The 24,978-nt window shown below is 37.6% G+C and overlaps 1 protein-coding gene across 6 annotated transcripts in view; it reads left to right on the top strand.

Moving 5' to 3' along the window:
• Window positions 1-24,978, top strand: part of GLE1 (nucleoporin GLE1-like protein) — a 50,861-nt gene that overhangs the window by 17,898 nt on the left and 7,985 nt on the right. For 4 of the 6 annotated variants that reach the window (XR_015977179.2, XM_088719883.2, XM_088719882.2 and 1 more), the window contains 4 exons: window positions 4,254-4,506; window positions 7,366-7,466; window positions 7,739-7,851; window positions 13,034-13,115. Coding sequence is in view for 4 of the 6 variants with exons in the window: in XM_088719883.2 (XP_088576009.2) it covers window positions 4,254-4,506; window positions 7,366-7,466; window positions 7,739-7,851; window positions 13,034-13,115 (549 nt within the window). In the remaining 2 variants the exon portion in view is untranslated. The remainder of the gene's footprint in view (window positions 1-4,253; window positions 4,507-7,365; window positions 7,467-7,738; window positions 7,852-13,033; window positions 13,116-24,978) is intronic. The other 2 variants (XR_005509320.3, XM_039120944.3) reach the window with 1 other exon arrangement.

Here is a 24,978-nt window from a genome sequence, read left to right as displayed (position 1 = left end):
ATCTCTCTTGCTTTAATAATTGTCTGAATTCCTTCTTTCCCCCAATTTCTGGTTTATATTACTCTTTTTGCTGTTTTGCAATTACCTGATATGCCAATATATCTCATGTTGCAAATGCTATCTATCTTCTTACTAATTGCATTTCAAATGTCCTAATTGTTCATATTCCCTTAAATTGGCTGCTATATGCAGGTTTTTACTCTTTGTGAAAGTTCACTTGCTTTTGATCATCTACTTGCAGTTTACCCCATACATACATGCATATATGTTTTAGCCATGATAGAGTTAAATTGCTGGCTACAGCACTTGCTCCTAATGGAAAACTAGTTATTACCCTTGAATAATTGCATTGAGCAGCTTTACATAGATTTGAGTGTTTTGATCATTTAATCCATGCTATAGTTGGAACTTCCTTTTTTCTTTTTATAATAATTGCTCCACTTTCGATGCCATGATTGCAAGGGTAAAATGGACCAAAATACACATGCAAAGAAAGTTGCACAATGTAATTCCTTAAGAATGAAAGTAACATTCTCGGTAGGAGCAATTTGCAACTTTCTTGTCTAGAGCACTCTATCTCTGCCCATATAGACATACAAATATATATGCATATATATCAATAAACATTAAGATACGCCATCTCAGTACCCGGCCTCGTACCAGTGCCACCCTATTACTATATCGGTACGCCCGGTATGGAGGCCAATTCGACGACCGTACCATATACTGATATGGTACGGTACACTCCTCATACCATATTGGTTCTGCATGGTATGGCATATCTTGATAAACATTGACACATATGTATGCTTGTGTATGTATTTTGGTAGCACGTATCAGATTTTTCACCCTACGATAGAAATTCAAGTCAACTATTGACCCTTGTTGATCACCTGGTCGACACTAGATTCTCACTTTCTTCAAAATCCATGGAAAAATTTTGACCCTGCATGCTCTATCTATCTTTTTTGTTATACAAGACAGCTAGACATTCTTTTCATGAAAAATCTACTCAATTTTCTTTAACTTTAAGTTCCATGAATGCCCTAGCAGGCCTTCCCAATTGGTCATGCATCAGATGATGAGCCAAGTGGGAATCGATCTTGATGTGTTCAGTCCACATTTGGAGGACTAGGATTTGCCAAGAATAATCAGCAGTGGTTATTGTACTTTGTATAGAAATGTTTAGTCTACACCTGCATCCACGACGATGGACAAAGTGGGAACGAAATTGATCTGCTCGGTCCACTAATGTAGCACTGAATTGCTGATGACCTGCATAGCCAGTTATCCCAGGAAAGAGAGGCAGTGTATGTGATATTGTTGTGCCATCAAGAAGGCACTAGATGTGGACAAGCTTAACAGTGGTATTGACAATAGTGTAATTTATGCGTTAGTTGACTAGAATGAGACAATGTCTGGCTATCTCTCTTGGAGATGAAGGGTCGCCAAGAATGATATTAAATAGGGGAGAGTAAGTCTTTGGTATTATCGATGGCCCAACCAACATCATATACACAGATTTGAAGAGAGGAGATCATAATGAGTAGCAATGCCTCGATGGTTGTGCCCTTGAAATAGCTGAATGCTTACGTACTTTCTAAGTAGAAAGTAATAGGAGTCTAAGATCTAATGTATTACCATGTATCTGATGTCGGGTGTTAAATGATGAGACAAAAGTCATAGTATATGTATTGTTGATTGTGAGACCATAATGAGATAAGCAACGTCTTCAACAAGTCTCTATGGTTGGTGGCATCATTTAGTAACAAAGCATGCCGTACCGGCCCGAACCGGGCAGTATGGGGTGTACCGTACCATACTGGTTTGGTACCAGTACCTGGTATGGATGGCATACCGACACTGGGTATGCCAAAAAAAATTTCGTACTGTACCGTACCAATACTGTGCTAATGTGGCACTGATACAAGGTCTGGTATCAAGACGGCGGACCATGCTTAGTAATTCATTGTCATCAATAGTGACTCTAATTCAGGCATGCATTAGAGAGGAGATAATTCTTGTGCATTTGTTGAATTAGGTGACATCAAGTACTAGGAAGTTGACATGGTGACATAGGATCCTTCATCTCAAAGTCTTGTACTAACATTAGTCATGTTATTGCTATGGGTTTGAATGGTGTAATTGTTTGAAGAGGTATAGAAGAATATGGCACGATCATTCTTGTCAAAATTCGGGCTGGTTGCTATGATTGTATGACTAGATTTCTTTATGCTTGGCACTTGCTTGACACTTGCTTGACACAATTGATTGCCTAAAGAAGGTAGTAGGCATGTTGAGGAGGATGGTAAAGGCTTGGGGAGTACTATTTATAGACCCTATGACTCTTTATGAAGATCATGATGCCGAGACACATGTTTTGGTACTAAAAGAGTATCGGGGCACAAAATTGGTTACAACTGTTTAAGACAAGGAATGAAAAGTGGACTTACTACCAAATAGGAATGGAGAGCTTCATTTTATAAGTAAACCCAAGAACAAGGTCCGCAAAACCATTATGGGAATTGTACCAATATATTATTAGTTCGGTTTGGTACAGTACGCTTCCTGTGTGAAGACAGTCTGTCGACACTTTTTTCTTACTCTTAGCCATTATTCCATGTGAGACCAAGAGGTATAGTTCGATATAATGCGATACCTTGGGGGAGGGGGGTGTTTCTGCTCGGTTCGGACTGCTCGGCTCATATAACAAACTGAAACTCAATGCTTTATGAGTACCTTATGACAAACCTTGCCTTGGAGGAGGATGGAGGCAATGTGATGGCTTTGTATCAGTAGTCATGTCGACCTCAGTTGAGAATATATGATTGAATCATGATATGCCTGATGAGCTAGTACTCGCATTTCTATTAACACTGCAATGGTATCTTTAGGAAATTGCAGCCGAACAAGACAAATATTTAACTAGCAACAAGTTGTATGCCAGCCCCAATAAGAAAGTTAGACGACCACCATAGTTGAACAAGAAATTGGTAAGGAAAAGAAGCCTGAGTGCGAAAAATCAAACTAGAAGCTGAAATGGTTGATAGGGCTTTATAGTATTGTTACCAAGGACACTTGCATCAATCTCTAAGTAACCCTTTATAGATACTAGGCACTAAATGGCAAGGATTATAGTTTAGGGGAGAGTTAGATTTGACAAGTCCAGCTCTATATTTGAAGTGATTTTGATGGAGCTTCATCTAGGATGTAGGCCTTAAAAAAGTTTGCAAAATGCCATGTATTTATTATCCTTGAGATTGGAGTTTAGATGAGGCATATGTAATTTGATATCATTACTATTTGTAAGACATAACACTAACTTATAGGTATTTCTGAAGCAATCAAAACATAATGTCGATGTTGATCTACTTCAACATGAAGTATATTGTACCTCCAATGCACATTAGATTATCACGATCACTGAAGTTTACTGTACTGGTCGGTACTGGTGTGTACCAACCGTACCATACCGGTACAATCAATACGCAGTATGGAAGGCGTCTCGGCACTCGGTATGCCAAACCGGGTACCATGATCAGCATACCGACATTATAATAGGATGATACTAGTATATGGGGTCTGGTAACGAGACGATGAACCTTGATGGATATGTTTGGAATCAAAAGATATATATATATATATATATATATATATATAGAGAGAGAGAGAGAGAGAGAGAGAGAGAGAGAGAGAGAGAGAGAGTAATGCCATCTTCCAACTTCCTATTGAAGTAAATTTATATGTTTTGGTTTTTCCCAAATGAGAATAACTTTGCACTTCTTGATTTGTCTCATCTATTTGTTAATTATTGTAATTTACACATTTGATATATTTGAAGGCATTTAGTTGCTCTATCCGTGCAACAAAATTCTTTGGCTTATTGAAAGGTTTGATTCCTTTGGTCAAAGGTTCTCTTCGTAGATTATACTAGATTTTAAAAAATGATTTTCTGAATTTATAGTGACTTGTGGATATCTAATGATTTTTTTTTTGAATTCCTATTTCTCTCAATTTCTCCTATTCATTGAGTTGCTTTTAGTATTTTCCAATTAATATTCACATTTTTGTTTTTAATTTTTGACGTACTCCAAATTTCTCTTGATTTTTCACCAAATTACGAATTGCATACTTTTATTAAAATGATATTGAATCTTGAATTTTAATAACTCTACTAACAAATGGCTTTTGTCTGCTTTTGATTCTTAAATACGTTTCTGTAGTATAATAAGTTTTCCTTTGATTGAATGCAGGCTAAAATGAAGGCTGAAAAATTAGCTGAAGCACAAAAAAAAGCTTTAGAAGATGCTGCTGAAAGGGCAGCTAAAGAAGCTGCAGAAAAGGAAGCTGCAAGAACTAGAGAGAAAGCTGCCGCTGAAGTTGCACAGAAAGGGGCTATGGAGCAAAAATGGGCAACTGGTGCAGAAACAACTAGTGAAGTAAAGGCTGGAAATTTAATGTCAAAGGATGAGCGTACTATTGTACCAAAAAATGTGCAATTGCCAGGTACTTCAGTTTTCTCCTGCATCATGTATTTTTATACTGAAATTTTGGCACATCTTATTAGAAAAGCCCAACATCTTTCTAAGGGTTGAAGTGAAGCGAATCATGCACCTGCTAGGGTGTAGGTTGAATAATGTGTGGTACTGTGTTCATGCTTGGCAGGCACCCATAGGGAAATGTATGCACTAATTCTTTTTTTTTTCCAAAAAAACATCGGCTAATTGAACTGCTTTTTGGTAGTGTGTAGACTGTTTTAGACAAACAACCATTTTACCCAAGGTTTGCCGTACCGGTTGGTACCGTACCATACAGATATCGGATTGGTATGCAGTCTCGTACTGTACGGATACTCTATACGCCTTGCCATCTCGTACTGCACCGTATACAGACGTTGTAATAGGATCGTATCGGTATGAGGTCTGGTACTGAGACGGCGAACCTTGATTTTACCTATTGAAATCTATAATAAATCATCTTAGATATCTTTTAGTTGCCTTTTAAGGTGTGTAATTCATTATTCAAACTAACATTGGACTTGTATAAACATTAACAACAGAAATAAGCTTAGAAATTAACCCCCCAGAAATGTTTTCTACGTGAGTAATATTGCATTGTAGCTAATTGTGTTTACAGTTGACTTTACATTGTAGGTATTGTACATATTTTGCTGTTTTATTAATACTTCATTTTGGTAATACTATGGAAATCTGATATATAATTTGCTACCTTTGCTTTTTAAGTTTCACGTAATGTAGAATGATTATACTTTCTTGTTACCATGTCCAATTTTTATATTGAATGTTCAACTCAACAAAATAAAATTGAATAGTATATTGATATGCAGCAATATGGGGTGCTTTAGGAAGAAGAGGGGCTAGAAATAAGTCCTCGAGTGTTGAAGTTATGGAAAATATGTAAAAAAATTTGGATATAAGTTGCAAAATAGGATTTGAAAGGTGTGCTTTGATTGAAAATTTAATTGCTAGATGGGTAAATATATTATTCAGTTTTTTCAATCATTGTTAGATGGGTGACTATATTTCTTATTCTTATGATTATTGTTATTTTCTTTTGACTGTTTTAGAATCATCTTTTGGATGAATTCATTTATGTCCCTTTGGGACTCATCTTATCTGATTTCTCGTTCTACATGCTAAGGATTGAGGACTTGATCCATATTGATGGGACTATATCGGAAGAAGAAAGTCTAAGTCCTCGGATACTCTAGAACCCCGGGTGATAGGGTCATCCTGGCTTAAATGGACCAAGATGGTCGTGTCTCGGCACTTGGGATGACATGGTGTATGAGGACACCAGTTTTTTTTCTCCTCTCTTCATCTTGTTGTTAATGGTCATTCCAGTTTGTCCTGATACTGTACTGACTAAGCCCCAAACCAACATGGTCCCAGTACTAGGGTTTAAACCCTTGTAAGTGCAACTGACCTCAAAAAGAGGTGGCTTTAACTTTTTGATGCTTGACTAAGTGGTTCGTTTTATTATAATATTGACATGGAGCATATGTATTTGAAAACTTTAGTTTTTTCGGAAAGGAAGAATATATAAATATAAAATAAAGAGAGGATAAATCTGAAAAGATGAGGCTAGAAATTAATTATAGAAGTTACCATTAAAGGATAAAAGGAGTCTAATTAGTTGCGATGGATGGCTTGTGCATAAAAGGCCTTACAGGCCTTGATATAGTAAGAGTCTTGTGAGAGATTTGTCACTATTCCGATGGATGGTCTTTTTGTTTAGCTAGTTAACTAACGAGATAGAAGATAGTAGGTAGATTTATATTATTTCTCCAGTTCATCCTAACAACCACCTCAATGCTTCTTTTGCCACATAATACAAAAGTATAAACCTTGAATGATCTCCTCTAAGTGATCTATCCAATTTCTGTAGTTTAACATAAAACTTCCTTTCAGACATGCATATCTCTCTCTATCTATCTTTTTCTCTCTACATCCCCTAGCCCCCTTGCAGTGCGTTTCACATGCTTTTTATCACACATTATCAATAATAGATAGTTCTTTTTGATTTTCTTATCAAGATCCAAATATGCCTGATTCTATTCTCTGTGTTTTTTTTTGGAGCTGTCTAAATAATAGGACCATCACCATTTTTTTAGATTCATATTGAAAGTCAAATGAGAAACATTCAAATTGTTTTGAAGATAATTAGATAAACTAGTTTCTCAAAGTTCTTTCTTTCCAAACTTATCTGAAGTCCATGTACCACCTTTATCAATTCAATTTAAGCTAGTGCAAGTGCATGGTGGCCTTGTTAACTAAATTGTCTTGAGTTTAGGTTCACGTATGCATCAATTAATGTTTGGTCTTGGTTTGATGTCTTGAAACGAGGGCCTCTTACCATTTCGAAACCTGAGAGGGCAGCATATAAATGGAAAAACTCTGGACAAGTTCATGTAACAATAGGAGCCATTAATCATCTTCTCATCCTTGCTCCTATAACCAGATAAGCCACTGCAACTTCTTCTGATTCGATCGACCAAGATCATAGAATGTATGCCACGGGAATGCATGTGCTGTTATCTGCAGTTTTCTTTAGTTACATGCAGAGCTGTAATATATGGACTTTCAGTTGGAGGTGTGCCATTTGACATATCCTTAATATCTCTCAGGGTACCAGGAAATAATTGACAATAATGCTGCTTGCAACATGATCTGACAATGAAGAAAACATTATATTTCACACTATCAGATGATTCATATATATTCATTTCTAATTAAGAATAACATTTGATAACTTAATTCAAATTGTAAATATAATGTTTGCAATACTTGCATTTAGGATTACAATGCTTATAAGAAATAGAATTTGTCAAATTATGCATGACAGGGGTCAAAGTTCTGGCTGCTGAGGCTGCACTAAAAGTGGAGGCAAACAGACTAAAGATATACAATGAAGTGGCCGAAAAAATCCATTTGCTTGCTCAAAAGGTTTGGCTTGTTCCCTCAAGGTCATATTTCTACTTTCATCATCAACTTGTGCCCCGTTTTATTTAATTGACTTAATTCTTATGATTAAGAAAGCCATCGTTTTAACTCTTAAGGACCATACATTGTCTATTGATACTCTGGACATCAGAACTGATTGTATATAAATACTTATTTGAAAGCATATAAATACATTTATCCAATAATTTATGTGTTTCTCTATGTAACTCGCATTCTTTTTTGAACCATTTTTATAGTGCTAAATTTCCTTGAAGGCACTTTCATACTTTCTTCAACAAGTCTATGCTCATGGGCAGGATATTGATAGATGTGAAAGACAGATCACTAAGTATGTAAACCAAATAGCTGGAATTATAGAGAACGTAAGGTGAGGAACGCTACTTTGATAACTGGTACCTTTGATATTGTTTAGTTGCATGTTATTTTTTTTATAAACTCTTCTTTGTTAATGAAGTTCTATATCTGTATCAATCTGAGGTTACTTCAGAGAGTTCCTTAATTCTAGCATTTGTATATAAATAATTAAAACTTTAGTAGTTAAGGTATGACAGAAACATTCATTACAGTGGACCGCGTAATTGTTTCTTTATTTTTAGGCTTGAAAGTCATTTTCTTCTCACTGAATGAGATGACATCTTGCGGCAATTACTGATGAGCGAAAATTCAATAATGTGAAGAAACTTTATTTACATATATAGAAGAAACCCTAGCATAAAATTCTCCTTTAGGCTTATTAAAGTTGATAGTGACTATATGTTCCAAAATCCACCAGCCTTACCCATAAGATTAATAAAAAAAAACAAAGCTCTAAATGAAACTGAAATATTCATTTGTTTTAAGTTCATTTGAATGTTTTTAGGAAAGGTTACTTAGTTGTCTTGTTGTTTATTAATTTGCACTCGAGGGAAAACTTAGAGCATTGCTATCTTGTTGTATGAGCTTGAGCTGCGTAATTATAATTTGAGTACCTTCACCACTACCTGGCTTTCAAGTTGCTGGCCAGCCTCCTCTTTTGTTAATGCTGCTTCGGAACCTCACGTGATAAATATGAACATAGCAGCTGCAACTCACTGCCTTTCCTCCTTCATCTTCCCTTGCTCTTTATCCCCCTATCCTTTCTCTAGGTTTTAGTATTTATATCTTAATGGAATTCATATATGCTGCAAGTATCAATCCTACTGTTGGAAAAGATGAAAGGAGAGGGATATCTTATGGAAGCAAATAAGGCATGCAATGCACATTAGAGGAAATGACTAATCAAAATTACTAAAATGAATATTTGAATGGGGAAAATAAAAATAAAATTTAAAAGAACTAAACAATAAGACAAATAATACAAAAAAAATAAAACAAGAATATATAAATAGAACGGAAAATAAATGTGAGAAAGTATATAGTGGATAAGTGTCACTTTATCAAGCAATGATATATTTGGAATTATTCATTTGCTTATTTGTGCTTGTGAATTTTTAAGTATATCTTGCCTTTTACTGTCTTACCTTTTATTTATCCTTTTGAAAGAAAATGAAGAACATATAAAGACAAAGGAGTGTATATTATGTGATTGTAATGAATGGTGTTATCCCAATTCAAATGGAATAAAGCAGCGACATCTTTACTTATGACAATGGGATATCTTTACTATTGGATGCAATTTGTTTGTGTCATATTTTTGTTCTCAAACCCTATTTGTAACTGGCCATCAAAACTAGCTAGTCCACAATCCACAATAGGCTTATGAACCTCACCACTGTCGACACCTCCTGCCTCAATAAATCCAGAACTGCTGCTATTCTCTTCCCCAACAACAATAGCCTGTGTAGTTCTAGTGTAGAATTTGAAGTGGTGTGGCCTTCTTTAGCAGAGTCTAATTAATGGAATCACCACTTTCTTACTTTCTGTCAAACAAATTGGGTTTGATGGCTGGTCACCCTTAAAAATAGGTTGATTTATTTCCTTCTTTTTACATCTTTGAGGTGATGAATCTAAATTAGATTACCTTAATGGATTAACCTTACCAACGTGCCTTATCCTCTCTATATATTGTTGGTTTAAGATGAGAATTCCTAGTCCCTAGATACTGAAATAATCTTTACTGCTCTCTCTTATGATAAATGAGGGGATCAGAGAATATATGTTGCATGTTTTGTTAGCCTTTTTATGAAAGTAAATAACATCTGGCAGAGTTTTGTTCAATCTTTTAATCCAGAAAGTATGAAAATCTGCTTGATCATCTATAAAATTAGAAACAGTAATTTCTATCTGATTTATGCTCGGCACAGAATTATTTCGAGGGATTTTCCCAATTATACTGTTCTTCCTGAAAACCTGAATCCTCAACTTGGTGACCTCTCTGCTTATTGATATGATCTTTAAAATCAAAACTCTTCTGCATGTTGAGAACAACAAACTGACTAATGGTTTAAATCTAGATACCTACACCTGGTCTAATCTGGTCCTAGGTTGGAACAGTATCGGGATGGTCCAGGACAGATGGGTACAGGCTGAAATAGTCATTAACAACAAGAAAAAACAGAAAAAGAATTGCATCCCAGGATGCCAAGCTGTCCCAAGTATTGGGACGCAACTTTCCCAATCTGTCCTGGTCCATCTTGATTGGTACCAATTGGGACATTGCAGTATCCCTGTTCAAGACAGAACTGGTGCTCCCCACACCTGTCCCAAGTACCATTCTCTTACTGGAGCAGTACCGACAGGACAGACTAGTACCATTAGTGACATGAATCCTTGAAACCAGCCTTGAACTCTTCACCCTATAACTATGAAAAATGATCTTTTTTTTTGGAAACCTATAAATTGGGTACTGAAATAGGATGATATCATGTCAATAGCACACATATAATGAGATATAGATGAAATAGCTAAAGATAGCTTGTCACTTAATGTGCCTTATCACATGATTTCTTTGCATCCACTAAGCATGAATATTGATACTAGATGAGGAGACAACAAAAATGGATACAATGATATGACAAATCTTGAAAAGTTGAAATGATATGATAAAACAGGATGTACACACACATATGCATACGATTATACATACATCTCTATATGTGTGTGTGTGTGTATCTATATGGATATGTGTATTTATGTATGTACATACATATATATGTACTTATGTATGTATTTGTGTGATGTGGATCGAAGTTCCTGTAGTATTGCATCATAGAGCTGCAGCTTAGAGATTTTATTAGATTGAATTAAGTTATTATTTTTCTGTATTTTTCTTTTATTTTTTTTGGTTATTTTCAGTTTTAGTTGGTTATTTTGGAGTCTAGGGCAGGGATTAGAAGATCTCAATGCTTATCTGAGAATTTAATTGCTGTAGCACATTACTGTTTATGGCACTCTTCATGCTACAGTAATTGTGAACAGTAACCATGCGTTATTAGGGGTACTTTTGGGATCTTGAAATAGTGTTTCTCTTTTGTTATGAAAAGAGACTCTTAAAGTTTGATGTAATAAGATTTTATGTAGATTATGAATGAAATAATGGAGTATTTGTTACTCTTGTGGCGTGATCCTCCAATAGAGGTGTGAGGCCTTCAAACCTTGGGTGTGATTCTTAGGTCCTTGAGCGAGCCCAGTATTATTTTTAGTAATAATCCGTGTTTTGCTTTACTTATTCTTTCCTTTTTGCATCTATTTTTTCCCTTGTTTTCTTCTTTGTATTGATTCCAAATTGCTTCCTTTGATGTCTAAACAACCTATGGACCGGCTATAAACCTCGCTGCTCAGATTAGTCTTTCAATATCCCTTTAAATCCTTTTGTTTCCTTATTTAGATTTCTCCCCACGAGTTAAACCCTAGTTTCATAATCTCTAGGTTTTGTTGTCACATCCATCATCAATTTCATGTTAAAATTCCAGTTTTTATAGTTCAGATTTATATAAAACTCAGCTCTGCAATTAAAAGTCCAGCACCTTTTAGGTTTCAATCCTCTCCTAAACCCTTGTAAATTCCTGTCCCTTGACTGTCCTACATCATTGTGTCTGAATATGTATAGAGGAAATCCAATAATCATAATGGTTGTTCAAATAACATTGTCCATGCTTCATGAACAACATCAACATCTCGTACCGTAATATTAATCATCTACCGTGTCCATCTTTGGAAGGTTAACATTCATTTTTTATATATAGGAAACCTGTAGTTGAGCAAGCGAAGTTGGACTCATTTTTATTTGTTCCATGAGATGAATAACTTGGCGGGACGTGTTATTGAAGTATGTAACAGAAAACCAGTGCATGTTCAACATCTCACATCCATTGCACATGACATGTGAAGACTCGTGCTTCCCCCCAAAACAAATTGTACATGGGCATTTCCCTTCATATGCCCAAATCATTCTCAGATGCCCCGAGAGGCATCTTTCCTTAATTGGGCAACGAGCTTGTGTTTAGCCTCAGGTTGGCTATGCAATGGGTAGATCCTGTGTACATACCGAAGAGCCCAAACAATACCTTCCGGTTAACCTTTTTGGGTGAGGTCCTAGGTTGTTACAAATGGTATCGGAGTGGATTTGGCCCATGGCCCATGTGGACTAGAGAACACTATAGCATAGGTCTAGATTGGATTTGTGATACTTATGATTGGGTTTGAATGGATTTGGACCATTAGCCTGACGAGGACGTCGGGGCTTAAATAGAGGAAGTATGCGAGTATGTGAGGACCATGTGAGCATGTGTTTAATCCCACATTAGCCATGCAAGGAGTAGATCCTGGGTATGTATACAGGACCAAGGAGCCTAAACATTACTTTTCGACTAGTCTTTTTGGGTCATTCCTAGGTCGTTACATGACAAATGCTAGCTAGATCCAAAGAAGGGACTTCATGCATCCTTCAAGCCATCTCTGAAGAGCAGCTGATCACATCCACTAAGATCTTGAACCTTTTTTATATAAAAATTATGGAGATATGCACACATGTATCGTAGCTGTAGCAAGTATCTGTATCTCATACGTATTGAATATGGACACGAGATGTAATTTGAAGTATTCATGCTTCTTATCTTAGCATTACTTTCTTTTACTTTTTCTTTGAGTGGTATGTTCGTTGTTTGGTATTAGTTATACCAATTTCAAGCACTTAATTTTAGTTCTGATAGTGAAGAAACTAGTAATGCAAAACTTCATCTTTAAGCAACAAAGTTGTTTAATTCTCTCATCCACTTCCCAATTTATCCATATGTATAACTCTAAATATTTAATTCTTTGTGCAAGTTGTGTTCGGGAATATACTGCATTTATCTTATTACATTATAATGTTATAACTTAAATGTGAGAAGCCACATGATAGTTGCTTGCTTGTGTTTGTGTAAATTTACCAGTTTAATAGAAAATAAGTTACTTGTATTTATGTAATCTTTGAAGTGGTTGTGGTACTTTTTCATTTTCCTCACTGTTAAAGCATATTTTTATGCAATACAATTTTTGGTTTTCTTAAAATGTAATGGAATTGCCAAGGTTCTTATGTACATCTTTTATTTTTCTTCTTTTTTTCCTTTTTGTTTCATTTTTATATACAGAGCCAAGGCACAGGCGCTGATAAATGTAATCAAGGATCCTGCATGCCCTCCTTCTATCTCTATCTTGTTATTTTCAAAGAAGGTATCCGACATTATTAATTGTTTTTTTTGGCAGGATTGGTTAATTTTTAATATTTTATTAATTTTACCTTTGCCTCTATACATTAGGGTTCCAACTTCAACTTCATGACCTAGTGAATTGCTGCTCGTTGGTGTTTTTCTTTGATAAAAGAATTTTTTATTTAATAGGCCTAGTCAAGCTATCCGTTGGAGCACAACCAATTACAATTCCCAAGTCAGAAACATGGAAAACACCTTCTAAGGTTCGAATGGAGAACCGTGGGCAGGTGCAACTGCTGGGCTATGGCCCAGTTTGCATGGACATGTCATGTGATACAGTTGTAAGAGAATAAGCTATATTCAGGGGTCATATTAGTGATCTTGGACAACTTAAGTGTATTATTAGAATTTTAGCTATCAACCTTCTCTGATTTCTCATTTTCACCTGTAGCAAGATCATTTCTGAACTAGTCATGGACTCATCGCACATCACGAAGTTTAGAGCTGAGGATATGTTGACTATAGACTAAAGAAACATGCTTTCTTGATGAAACTAGATGGTATTTATTTATGGGCACGAGTTTTATGATAGGGCAAATAGTTTACATATGCATCACATTCAAGGTTTATTCATGGCTTCCATCAGAAATAATCAATTAAGGTATTGATGGATTCAAATCAGAAATAATTTATCCACCAAATCTTTTTAAGGCTACAAGCCTTACTTCATTAATCTAGTTCTAACATTGGACTGCTGATATTGGTAGATAGTACCTCCCTTGTAACCTGTTAACATGCTGATAATAACAGCTAGGTTGCATTTTACTTCAAGTGAATTATTTTCACTTATGTACACCAGCTATTTCAAATCTTTGCCCTTGCTTTTCTGTTTCATCCTGTTTTCATTTGTTGTACATCAACAATGTGAAATCTTGGTTCATTATGGGTTAAAACTAGATTCGCAGTGGTAAATAAGCTCTTATGAACTCCAAATATTTTTGAATAGAAATTGTTCCATGCTTCTTATAATGTAAGTCTAGATATTCTTGAGTAGATTGACGAATATATGTATGAATCTTATAGAAAAAGATATTTTTTTTGTAAGAAATGCATTTTCCTTTTTTTTTTTGCTCAAAGTTATGATAAACCTAAAAATGTAATTTACAAGGCAGCAACAAATTTCTTGCTAACAAGTCTTTGTCACAATACCTATGCCTGTGTTTGTGGAATGCGATTGCGATGTTGTGGTGCATGGAGTAGATGAGAGAATGACGTGTCATACTATGCATTTAGAATCATCCTATGGTATTAGCGATTAATCAATACTTAGATTCAAATATCAAGGTACAAGGGTGTGGTTATGGCCAGCCGATATGGTATGTGTTGTATTACATGCTGTATTGACAAGTGGCACCAACAAGTATGCTTTGTTATGGCTAGGGCATCCTTTGTATTGCCTATTTTGGCCTACCAATTTGTTTTTTGATTATGTTTTTTGTTTTAATGCCATGATTCTGCATAATAGATTTGTAAGTATTAATTTAATGCCCTAACTATCCAATTAAATGTACATTGAATATCTTTTGCCAATTTAACACATTACATTACTTGCAATCAGAACTTTATTAAAAACTATGTAAGCATTAGCAATCAAAATGTAATTAGGTTATCAGCAATTAGTGAGTTAATGAATGATTTTGAAAATTGCCATGCATTCAAGGTTAAACAATCTACTAGTAGCATTGGTTTGACAAATGAACAAAGAAAAAAAAATTAAATTTTGCATAATGTTGAACAAAAATGATTATGTTTTTGATATAACCACATTTTTTCACTTGATGTCATATTGGGTGCTTGGTGGGCTCATAGATATGTAATAGCCCACCATATACTTAAAGGACTATATATGCATATATGTCACAATTAATTATTAGTTTCATTTTTAGCGAGATGCTTTAGAGACATACAAATTATTGTTGTTGGGCTTTTGGGTTTTAGCAATGTTAGAACAAAATAAAAATTATGAGCCTTTAAGATTTAAGAAATGGCTTAGCACTAGAAAGTTGGACATTTTGACCAAACCTTAGAAATCTAGAAAATGAAGTAAAATTGAGAAATCAGCATTTTTATTCTTATGAATTTTGAATCTTTTGAGTATTTTCACTGAACTCAAATAAGGGGTTGTTCCTTATCTGTAATTTTATAAATAAATATAAAAATCATGGAATGCCGTACCGGCCGGTACGTACCGGTCCGGTCCTAGACCGGTACTGGAACCACAAGAAAACCGGAATCTCCGGTTTTCTTGTGCGTACCGGCCGGTACGGAGCCGGTACCGGCTTCGTACCGGTGCGAACCGGCCGGTTCGCACCGGTACGAATTTTTTTTTTTATATGAACCACAGCGCGAGGCGCTGTGGTTTTTGGCTCGCGGTACCGGCCGGTACTGTACCGATACCGGCCGGTACGTACCGGACCGGATCGGTACCGTACCGGTCCGGCCCGCCACCGGTACGCCGACCGGTACTGGTACAGCGGACCTTGATAAAAATTAAATGATATTCATGTAAATAAATTTGCATTTATTAGCTTATATGCCTGCTTATAGATATTCTTCTTTCTTCATGGTTGTTCCCACCTTTAAATGGTAGAGAACACAAAGAAGGGGTTTAAGAGGCTTTTGACAAGCAAGGTTTTAAGTCTCGTGGGATGGAGGTGTCCCAGTTTCTCCATGAAATGGGATGCCCTGCTGTCCTACTCCATCCTAGTGGCTGTCCCAATCATGTATTCCAATAGATATCCGCTATCTCTCTCCCCTTCTTCTTTCTTTTCTTTCTTTCTTTTTCTTCTTTCTTTCCTTTCCTTTTCTTCTACCTTCCTTTTCTTTCCTTTTTCTTTCTTCTTCTTATCCCTTCTTTTATTTCTTTTTTCTTTTTTTCTTCTTTTTCTGTTTTCTTTTTTCCTTCTTTCTTTCCTTTCTTTTTCTTCTCCCTTCCTTTCTTTTCTTTTTCTTCTTCTTTCCTTAAACTTTCTCCTTTTCTTCATCTTTCCTTTCTTTTTTTTCCTCTTTCTTCTCTCCCTGTATGTATAGATTTTGGAGTACTGACCCTGTCTTGGTCCTGTTTTCTTATAGGAATGAGATGAAATGGCCAGGATGCCCCCCGATCCCACTGGCACTTAAAACCTTGTTGACAGGTACTAAGAGGTATTGGTCCTATCTTGATCTATCCCAATTCTGTGTGGTTTGAGCAATTTGGGTCTAGTTAGGCCAAACTAGGGCATATTGACTTAATAGTACCAGCACCTAGCTAGTTGGGGCTACCGGAATTGTCCAAGATTTAAATATCTTATTGGTACGAATCATGGTCTACCGAACCGGGCCGAACTGCCCTGTCCGAGCAGTGTCGAGACACCGGGTCGGCTCACCTTCCATTTTTAATTTTGGCCCTGTAATGGGGAATCCGTATCAAATCGGTCGGAACTGGTCCCGAACCGATTGGAATCGCTGAAAAGGGTTCGAATTTGCCGAAACCAGCCGGTTCAGTGCAAACTCGGTGCCAACCGGCTAGTTCGCACAGAGTCAACTCGATTCCAAACTGGGTTGTCATTGTGGACTAATCTGATGCTTTTAAAACATCATATTGCTGTTGGGAAGGCCCGATAAGGCCTTCACAACAACAAATAAAAGCGGCGAAGAGATTTTCGCCGCTTTTCCTTCCCAAACAATCAGGAAACCCGCCGATTCAGCAGCTCAGAAAGAAGATCCAAGCCTAAATCAGGTGTGCTTCCTCTCCTCTATCTCATTTCCTTAATTTATTTTAGGCTTGAAAAAATAGCATGAAAATTGCAAAATAAGGAGAGATTATGCCAAAATTTTCGATTTAAGCTTGAATTTATTATATGTTGTAGATCTATGGACGATCTACATGATGACATAAAAATCTTAAGTGGCTAGCTATCTGGATTCTCTTTTAGATGGTCTTTTTGAGTGGATGTGAGTGCAACTGGTCCACCTTTGCTCTCATCCATAGCAAGCAAATGAACCGTTTGACATAGATGCGCCTCAAGACCTTATATATGTTCACTATTATCTGAGGTTGAGGCTGAAGTGCATTCAGGAGAAAGTGGAGCTCAAGTACACAGATTCGATCCATAGTGCTTTCGTTAATGATGAGGATGATCCTATGATCGGATGGCTTGTTGGCTTGTAGCAGGAGCTGAAGCTTGATGAGCGAGGATTGTCTCTACGACCGGCCAATTTCGTAGCTAGCGAGGGCTAAGATCGATGCAGGGCAATGGGCTAAATGGGCTGAGTGCAATATTCCACGCATCCTTCCAACTAATCAGCTACAATCACAGGGGAGCTAGTTACCACATGACTCCTTATTCGAGATATCCTCTCCCAGATATGATTGAGAGATGCTTAAACGAAGCCACTACACTATCTGGTCGACTCGGTTAGGAGGGCAACATGCATTCTCCCAACATAGCCAGGCAGCGAGGGGCACGAAGGTAAAAAGGCACCTGTCCAGCACACCAAAAATGAAAAACAAAAGATACCTGCAACCCTAATGGAGTGTTGAGGAGTCAGTTCACTTAGATTCGAAAATCAGGAGCAGCAATTTTGGTGGTTATGGATTTGCTGGCCAGAGAGGGAGTGAAAGATAGGAGACCACTGTTTATGAGACAACCGCATGGTGGTTTCAATTTACTGGTGAGTTTTAGTTTATGCATGCTACACAGGATAGGCCACGATGCACAATCTGGTAGAGCCTGCGAGGATATGATTGCATATAGGAGATAGGTACTTCGAGGTCATTTAGGAGGACAAGATGCAGCTGCAGATGACTTCGCACATGGAGTAGGATCCATAGACGTATCAAGTTTCGAGTCGCAAACTGGATCCTATTATCCGCAATCACAGGCAGCCTATGACTTATACGGATATGGATACAGATATGGATATGGTACATTTGAGGCATCTTTCAGTGATTACTACCCTACGCAGTCCGGAGCAATCTCACGGGTTGGATTTTGCTACCGGCATATTCGGATGGGCCCCTTCACAACTGTATTATCAGCTAGAGGACACCTCTCAGAGTTAGAGATTTAGCGGAGATCTGAGAGTGCTTATAATCCGGCACGCATTTCTTATGGGATTAACATACAAGACTACAACGCCGCTTGGTTAGAGGGGTGGGTTGATGTGCCTCCTGACTATGCTGATGATCCAGATATCTACAAGAACCATCGCCATTCGACTCGATTTTAGATATCGGTATATATGTTGTACTTTAAATGTATGTAATTGATTATATTATTTTATAATTTTTACATCATTACTTGATTTGAGGATATTTTATGTTGCTCCTTGTAGCATGCAACATCTTACTAATCATTGTATAATTTGTATCATTTTAAAACAATAAAATGCATCATTTAGGTTAAACCGGAATCATAGAAACATAAAAAAATATTAAGAAAATACCAAAGAAAACATCAAATTAGACTTAAATCATTGAAAAAGTTTAAAAAGAGTGATTACAAATTAAATATTACAAAAGCTCCAAAAAAAATTTTGGGCGTGCTGGTACGGAACCGGCACGCCTTACCCATACCGGCCACGGTACAGTACAGAACCGTACCAGCCATTGACCGGTACGGGTTCCGGTATTGGTTCCGCGGACCTATTATGAATCTTTGACTCTATTGGACATAGGTTAAGGCATATAACCATCACATTCTAAGGTTTAAATCCCATCCTTGGGACCCATATCAGTCCGAGTCTCGGTTGTGACATTTTTTAACCAAAGTTTGGGAAATGTTGGCACCATGGTGATTCACTGGGATGCCCTTTTTAGTTGTTATATATATGTATATATTATTTAGAGGTTTTAGGTGTTTGCTGAAATGTAGGGTTTAGAGTAGGTTTGTCATACCAGTTGTTAGGTTTATGATGTTGATGGTTTCAAAAATTCAAAAATAATAGTAAAATTTAAAATGCCGCTTATTTATCATGTCATGGACAAAAGTTATGAATTTAAATAAAGATACAAGAAATCTCTAAAGAAACATTTAAAGCAAGAAAAAAAAAGAAACAAATAATAAAATTGGTGTCCTAATGAATTATGGGATGCCAAGCCATCCCATGTGTCAAGATGCATTTTGCTTGGTTCGTTATGCTAGGATGCACTAGAATGGACTGGAACAACATGGTCTAGAGGGACTTGGGATCCTGACCCTGTCCTAGAAGATGGTCTCTCTTTGGTATGAACCTAGGCCAGGTCTTAAATCCTTGACTACACTTCCTCACATTTGTTGTCTTATTTATTCAATCATTTTATCAGTTTTGCATATAAAGTTATTACCCTAATTGCATTTTTGTGTACATTGGTAAAAGACATGTTTTTGTTTGCTTTTTTGTAATTTAAGAATTAAAGGTGTTCCTGATGTTTTCTTATAAAAAAAAGAAGAAAGAATTAGATGATGATATTGGATCTCAGCAATGTTAATTCTTTATCTTTCAACAAAGCCATGTATCTTGCCATGACAATGGGAAAGCAATTAAAACAGATTAAAAGGAATACATATTTCAATAGTGCTTACTATGGCACCAGCTGTTCATCTCTTAACATGGTCAGGCTGATGCCAAAAGTGCATATATACCAAAGATTTAAATGTTGCTAACATGAGGCTGGCCGGCCAATGGCTAGCATGTGCCTGCTACGTTGGGCTATTCTATGCTGAAAACATACAATCCCATGCAGACATAGAATAGAATAGGATTGAATAAATAAATAAATAAATAACTTAATAACTTAGGGCCCCCTTTTCACTTGTACCATGTGGTATGAGGCAGCTCACTTGATACTTGGTATCATTTGATAGCAAGTGACTTGCTTGGTAGTTGGTATGGGCCTAGTATTAGATGTCAATATTGCCCGTGGGATCCGCAATATATAATCTTCCAAAGATCTGATTTGCATGTATACCCTTCCTTTCATGTTGTATTAGCTTTTGTTATCCTAAGCTTAATTTACTTGTCCATCGACTATTTTGTTCTTTGTTATTATATATTTTTTATAATGTGGTGTTGCATTTTGAAACTTTGTGCAACGACATATATTGGTTTTTCTATGACAAGCAAATAAGCAGTAAAGCACTATATGAAAAGTTTATATGTAAAAATTACTGAAGGGGTTAAATGATAAAACAGTGAGGTACTGTTACTTTTAATTTTTAGGATGTCATATCGTGATGGGGCATATATGTAAATTTGAGTTTTTTTGAAGGCATATATGCAAATTTCAGATATTTGGATGGGTTTATATATAATTGAGGGGTATGTGTACTCATATTTTCTCTTGGATGAGTAAATAAGCTTGTGATGATATGAGCATATTTTGAAGGTTATGTATATGCAAGAGTTGACTATCATTCTAGTGATGATATCATCCCTTTTTCCTATAAGATTTCAGTGAATCTCAGTCCAACTTGATCTGTGCTTAGCTGAAATCTTTTCATATTAATCTAGATAACAATTCTTGACTACTATTATTGATTCCAAGAAAACCTTTAATGTATTTTCCCTTCCATAGTTAGCTTAGAAACCTTCTCATTGAAGTTCAAACCTTAGATAACTTTGTGCTTTCTAGTTTCTACCTTATTTTTTTCATGCAAAATTTCTTATTTTAAACACTTAGAAACAAGGTTCGCCGGACCGACCGTACCGACGTACCGGTGAGCACCGATACCGATTGGAACCGGTACCGAACCGGAGACGTGCTCGTCTGCGGCCCCGCGCATGCGCGGACATTAAAAAAAAATAATAAAAAAAACAACGCGTCCGCGCGTGTCCGCGAACGCGCGTGGACGCGTTAAGTGTCATAGAGTGGCATTAAATGGCCCATGCGGGCTGGCAGCCCACGTGGGCGCGCTGCCCCGCACGAGGAACCGCGTGCGGGCGCGATTCCCTGCTGGGGAATCGGTTGCGGGCGCGGTTCCGGCGCGGGGAATCGCGCGTCTGCGCGCGATTTCCAAAAAAATCTACGCGTCCGTGCGCATCTGCAGATGCGTTAAATGCCACAAAGTGGCATTAAGTGGCCCACGCGGGCGCGGGCGCGTGCGCGCGGGGAAAAAGTAATTGGGCCGGGCCGGCACCGGCCCTGTTCGCACCAGTACAAGTACGGAACCAACCGGTTCCGACCCAAACTGGGTCAGAACCGTTTTTATACGCTGTACTGTACCAGTGCCCTTCGGCACCAGTTCGGTACAGGCTGAACCGACCGGTTTTGGTCGGTTCAACATACCTTGCTTAGAAACCTTCTCATTGATGTTCAAACCTTAGATTACTTTGTGCTTTGTAGTTTCTACCTTATTTTTTGCATGCAAAATTTCTTATTTTAAACTTTATCAGCTCAAATTCTTGGCTGAACCATTAATTGCAGCTATATATCCTGTCTAGTTCAAGCCACATCAGCTGTACTGAATCCTAGTCCAGGCGCTCTCTTGCATCATAGAGATTCTCATGTACATGAAAACTAATGGAGCTAGATGAACACTCTTTTTGACAATATAAGATCTCACCTACACTTCCTGCTTTGCTGCTATGGTAGTCCCAGGATTGAGGTGCCCAAGCTGCTGCATCTGTACACCGGTTAGTGCATACAAGACTTGCACACATAAAATAAATAACAAGAGAGAGTAGCTTTAAAGTAGAGAGAGAACAGCTCTCAGCACTTGCCTCTCTAGCAAAAAGAAAAGAAGTTTCTTTTGGGTGGGAGAACAAAAAAACTTTATTTGATGATAGATATCGTTAGGTTACATAGAGTAGTATATATTACTACTTTGATTTAGTTTGACTAGAATTGAACTAAAGAACTCCTCTACTCCTTTGAATAAGACAAGATTCCAATTTTGGGTGGAATTCCACCTCATAGCATTTAGAGCATGGTATGCCGAACCGGTCCATACCGGCCGGTACAAACCGATCTGGCCAGCTACCGGTATGTTGGAGCCGTGAAAACCGGTACGGGTTAGTTTTGTGCCGAAGACGAAGAAGACGAAGAGAAGAAGAGAGAGCGCGGGGAAGAGAGGGAGGGAGGAAACCTGTGGCCACCATCGGAGAGGGCGGCGGGGGACGGGGGAACCCGCCGTCCCACCGTGGCTCTCCGATGGCGGCCACAGGTTTCCTCCCTTCGTCTCTTCCCCGCGCTCTCTTTCGTTCTCTTTTTCTTCTCCGGCTCCAGCAGGGAAGAGCTGGTCGGTTCGTACCGCTCGATTCCGGTACGAACTGGAACCGTACCGGTACGGTTGGCGACCGGTACGCCTACCGGATCCGTTACGGCGGACCTTGATCTAAAGTATAATGCTAAATTAAAGCTTATATTGAAGTTACCACGTCCCACCAAGGGCTTCAACAACTCAACGATTGTAGGTCTACTACTCCAGATTCTAGAACCATGATGAGGAGAATGTCTGGACATCAAACTTGGAAACCAACTCGGACTTGGCAACACCATGAACTCGACGTCGACATTATCTTTAGCATTCCCACATAATTCTAATATCCTTAACTTCAAGCGCATCTCGGCAAAACACAAACATCTACGATGGCATCAGCTATGTAAAGATGTTGGCAAGCTACTTCTCCATAATGCAGTAAATTAGTTGTATGCTCCTATTGGCAATTTGTTCTTTGATGGAGCAATTTTCATTCTTGATGTGCTCTATGCACAACTATAGAGAAATCTGTTGGCACAATAAGCAAGTTCTAGAGTGATGTTTTGAGGTAGCAATCTTTTATGTATTAAATGATTCTAGGGAGAAGAAGCACAATTTTACTAGAAACCATTAGGCCAACACTTTAAATAAAGTCTAAAGATACAAAAATATGGATTATTTGCTTACATATGATGATCTGATTTATTTTGGGAACACTAGTAAATTGATTTATGAGTTTTAAGTCTTGCATGATTAATGAGTTTGAGATGACAATATGGTTTGATTGAATTCTTTTCTTCATTTGGAGGACAAATAGTGCGGCACTCGGACTTTTATTTATTAGATAAAACATAAGTGGTTTGAAAGTATGCGGTGCCGGTACTGGGCATTGTACCGATTGTCTGGTGGTACAATATGGTATGGTACTATGCCCATTCCGTTTTTGGCTTTACCGACAAAGCCAAAGTTGGCAAGGGAGGGGGACACGGAGAAGGGAAAAGAGGGAGAGAGAGAGAGAGAAAGAGAGGGAGAGGGAAGGAGGGAGGGAGAGGAAGAGAAGGGAGGGAGGGAGAGGTAGAGGGAGGGTAGAGAGAGAGAGAGAGGCGGAGAGAGGGAGAGAGAGGGCTTTCGAGCCCCCATCTCTTCCATAGGTGGTGGCCACACGAAACAGGGGCTCCTGCCCTAATTTTTTTTAGAATTTTTCTAAGTGAAGTCAGCAAACTGTTTGATTTGGTGTCTACTTTATGTCACAAATATGAGGCTGAATATCATGTAGGCTACTTGTTGTCTGGATTTATGCAGAGCCCAAGTAAAATTAATTGGGTTTCAGTAAAGAAAATCCAAAGATGCTTGAAAGGGACAAGTGATTATGGCCTATAGGACACTAGTGCTAATGAATGTAGCTTTTCTAGTTGTTCTGATAGTGATTTGGTAGGTTGATAGATGATCACAAAGGCACCACTAGATCGTGTACATTATTAGCTTGAGGGCTATTTGTTGGTCCTCCAAGAAGAAACACTCAATAACACTATCATCTTTAGAAGATAAATACATGGCAGTCACTGCAGCAACTTGCCGAGCTATATGGAAGCGACAATGTGCTAACTAACTTGAAGCATGAACAAGTAGAGATGATGACCACCTATCGCGACAATTGCTCCATTATCATGATCATGAGGAATCTAGTGCATCGCAGCCATGAAAAGCACATTTTGAGATTTGGCATCACTTCATTTGTTAACAAATTGATAACATGAGCATCCAGCTGATTTTGTTGCATTACTAAGAAACAGCTCGCCGACATATTTATGAAACCATTACCGTTGGAGGAATTTATGTTTTGCCAAGATACAGTTGAAGGACATCTTTATTATGAGGGAGTCTTGAAGATAATGCCGATGTTGAGTTCGTGGTGTTCAAATCCGTGTTGGTTGCCAAGTTTGATGTCGAGGACATCCTCATCATAGTTCTCTTATTTATACTAAATCCAGAATCTTAGAAGTGCAGTGTATGAGCTTTACTGTCCTTGGTGGGGCAAGATTTCTCCAATAGAGGTTTTAGTTTAGTTTTGTATTTTGGAAGCTATGAGAGGAATTACACCACAAATGGAATCTTATCATATTCGAAGAAACAAAGGAGTTGTTTAGTTTAGTGCTAGTCAAACTGAGGTCAAGTGGTTGTTATATATAGCACTCAATGAAACCTAACAATATCCATCATTGAGCAAAGGGAGGAATTACACCACAAATGGAATCTTATCATATACGAAGGAATCAAAGGAGTTTTTTTAGTTTAGTGCTACTCAAACTGAGGTGGAGTGATTGCTATATGTACCACTCAACATAACCTAACAATATCCATCATCAAACAAAATTTTTGTTTTTCTTCTCCACCTGTGAGCATTCTCTTTATTTTGCCGTGTGAGGCGAAAGCTCAGAGGCATCTCCCTCCCTCTGTTTTGAAGCTGTTGTCTCTTATTATTTATTTTGTTTATGTGCGAATCTCATACACACTGTCATAGAGATGCAGCAGCTTCAATGTCTCGATCCTAGGTTACCATTGTAACCTGCCAGGGTTTTCACTATCAATTACTTACTCGCTTACAATTTTACAATGGAAGTGGTCTTAGAACCACACAAGTCAGTGACACATTTGATTTGTAAT

Source organism: Phoenix dactylifera, chromosome 4 (assembly GCF_051530095.1).
Source record: "Phoenix dactylifera cultivar Ajwa chromosome 4, Ajwa_hap1_PhDact_Kaust_v1.1, whole genome shotgun sequence".
NCBI classification, from domain to species: Eukaryota; Viridiplantae; Streptophyta; class Magnoliopsida; order Arecales; family Arecaceae; genus Phoenix; species Phoenix dactylifera.
The sequence above is the reverse complement of the archived record's forward strand: the minus strand, read 5'-3'. Positions and strand labels throughout refer to the sequence as shown.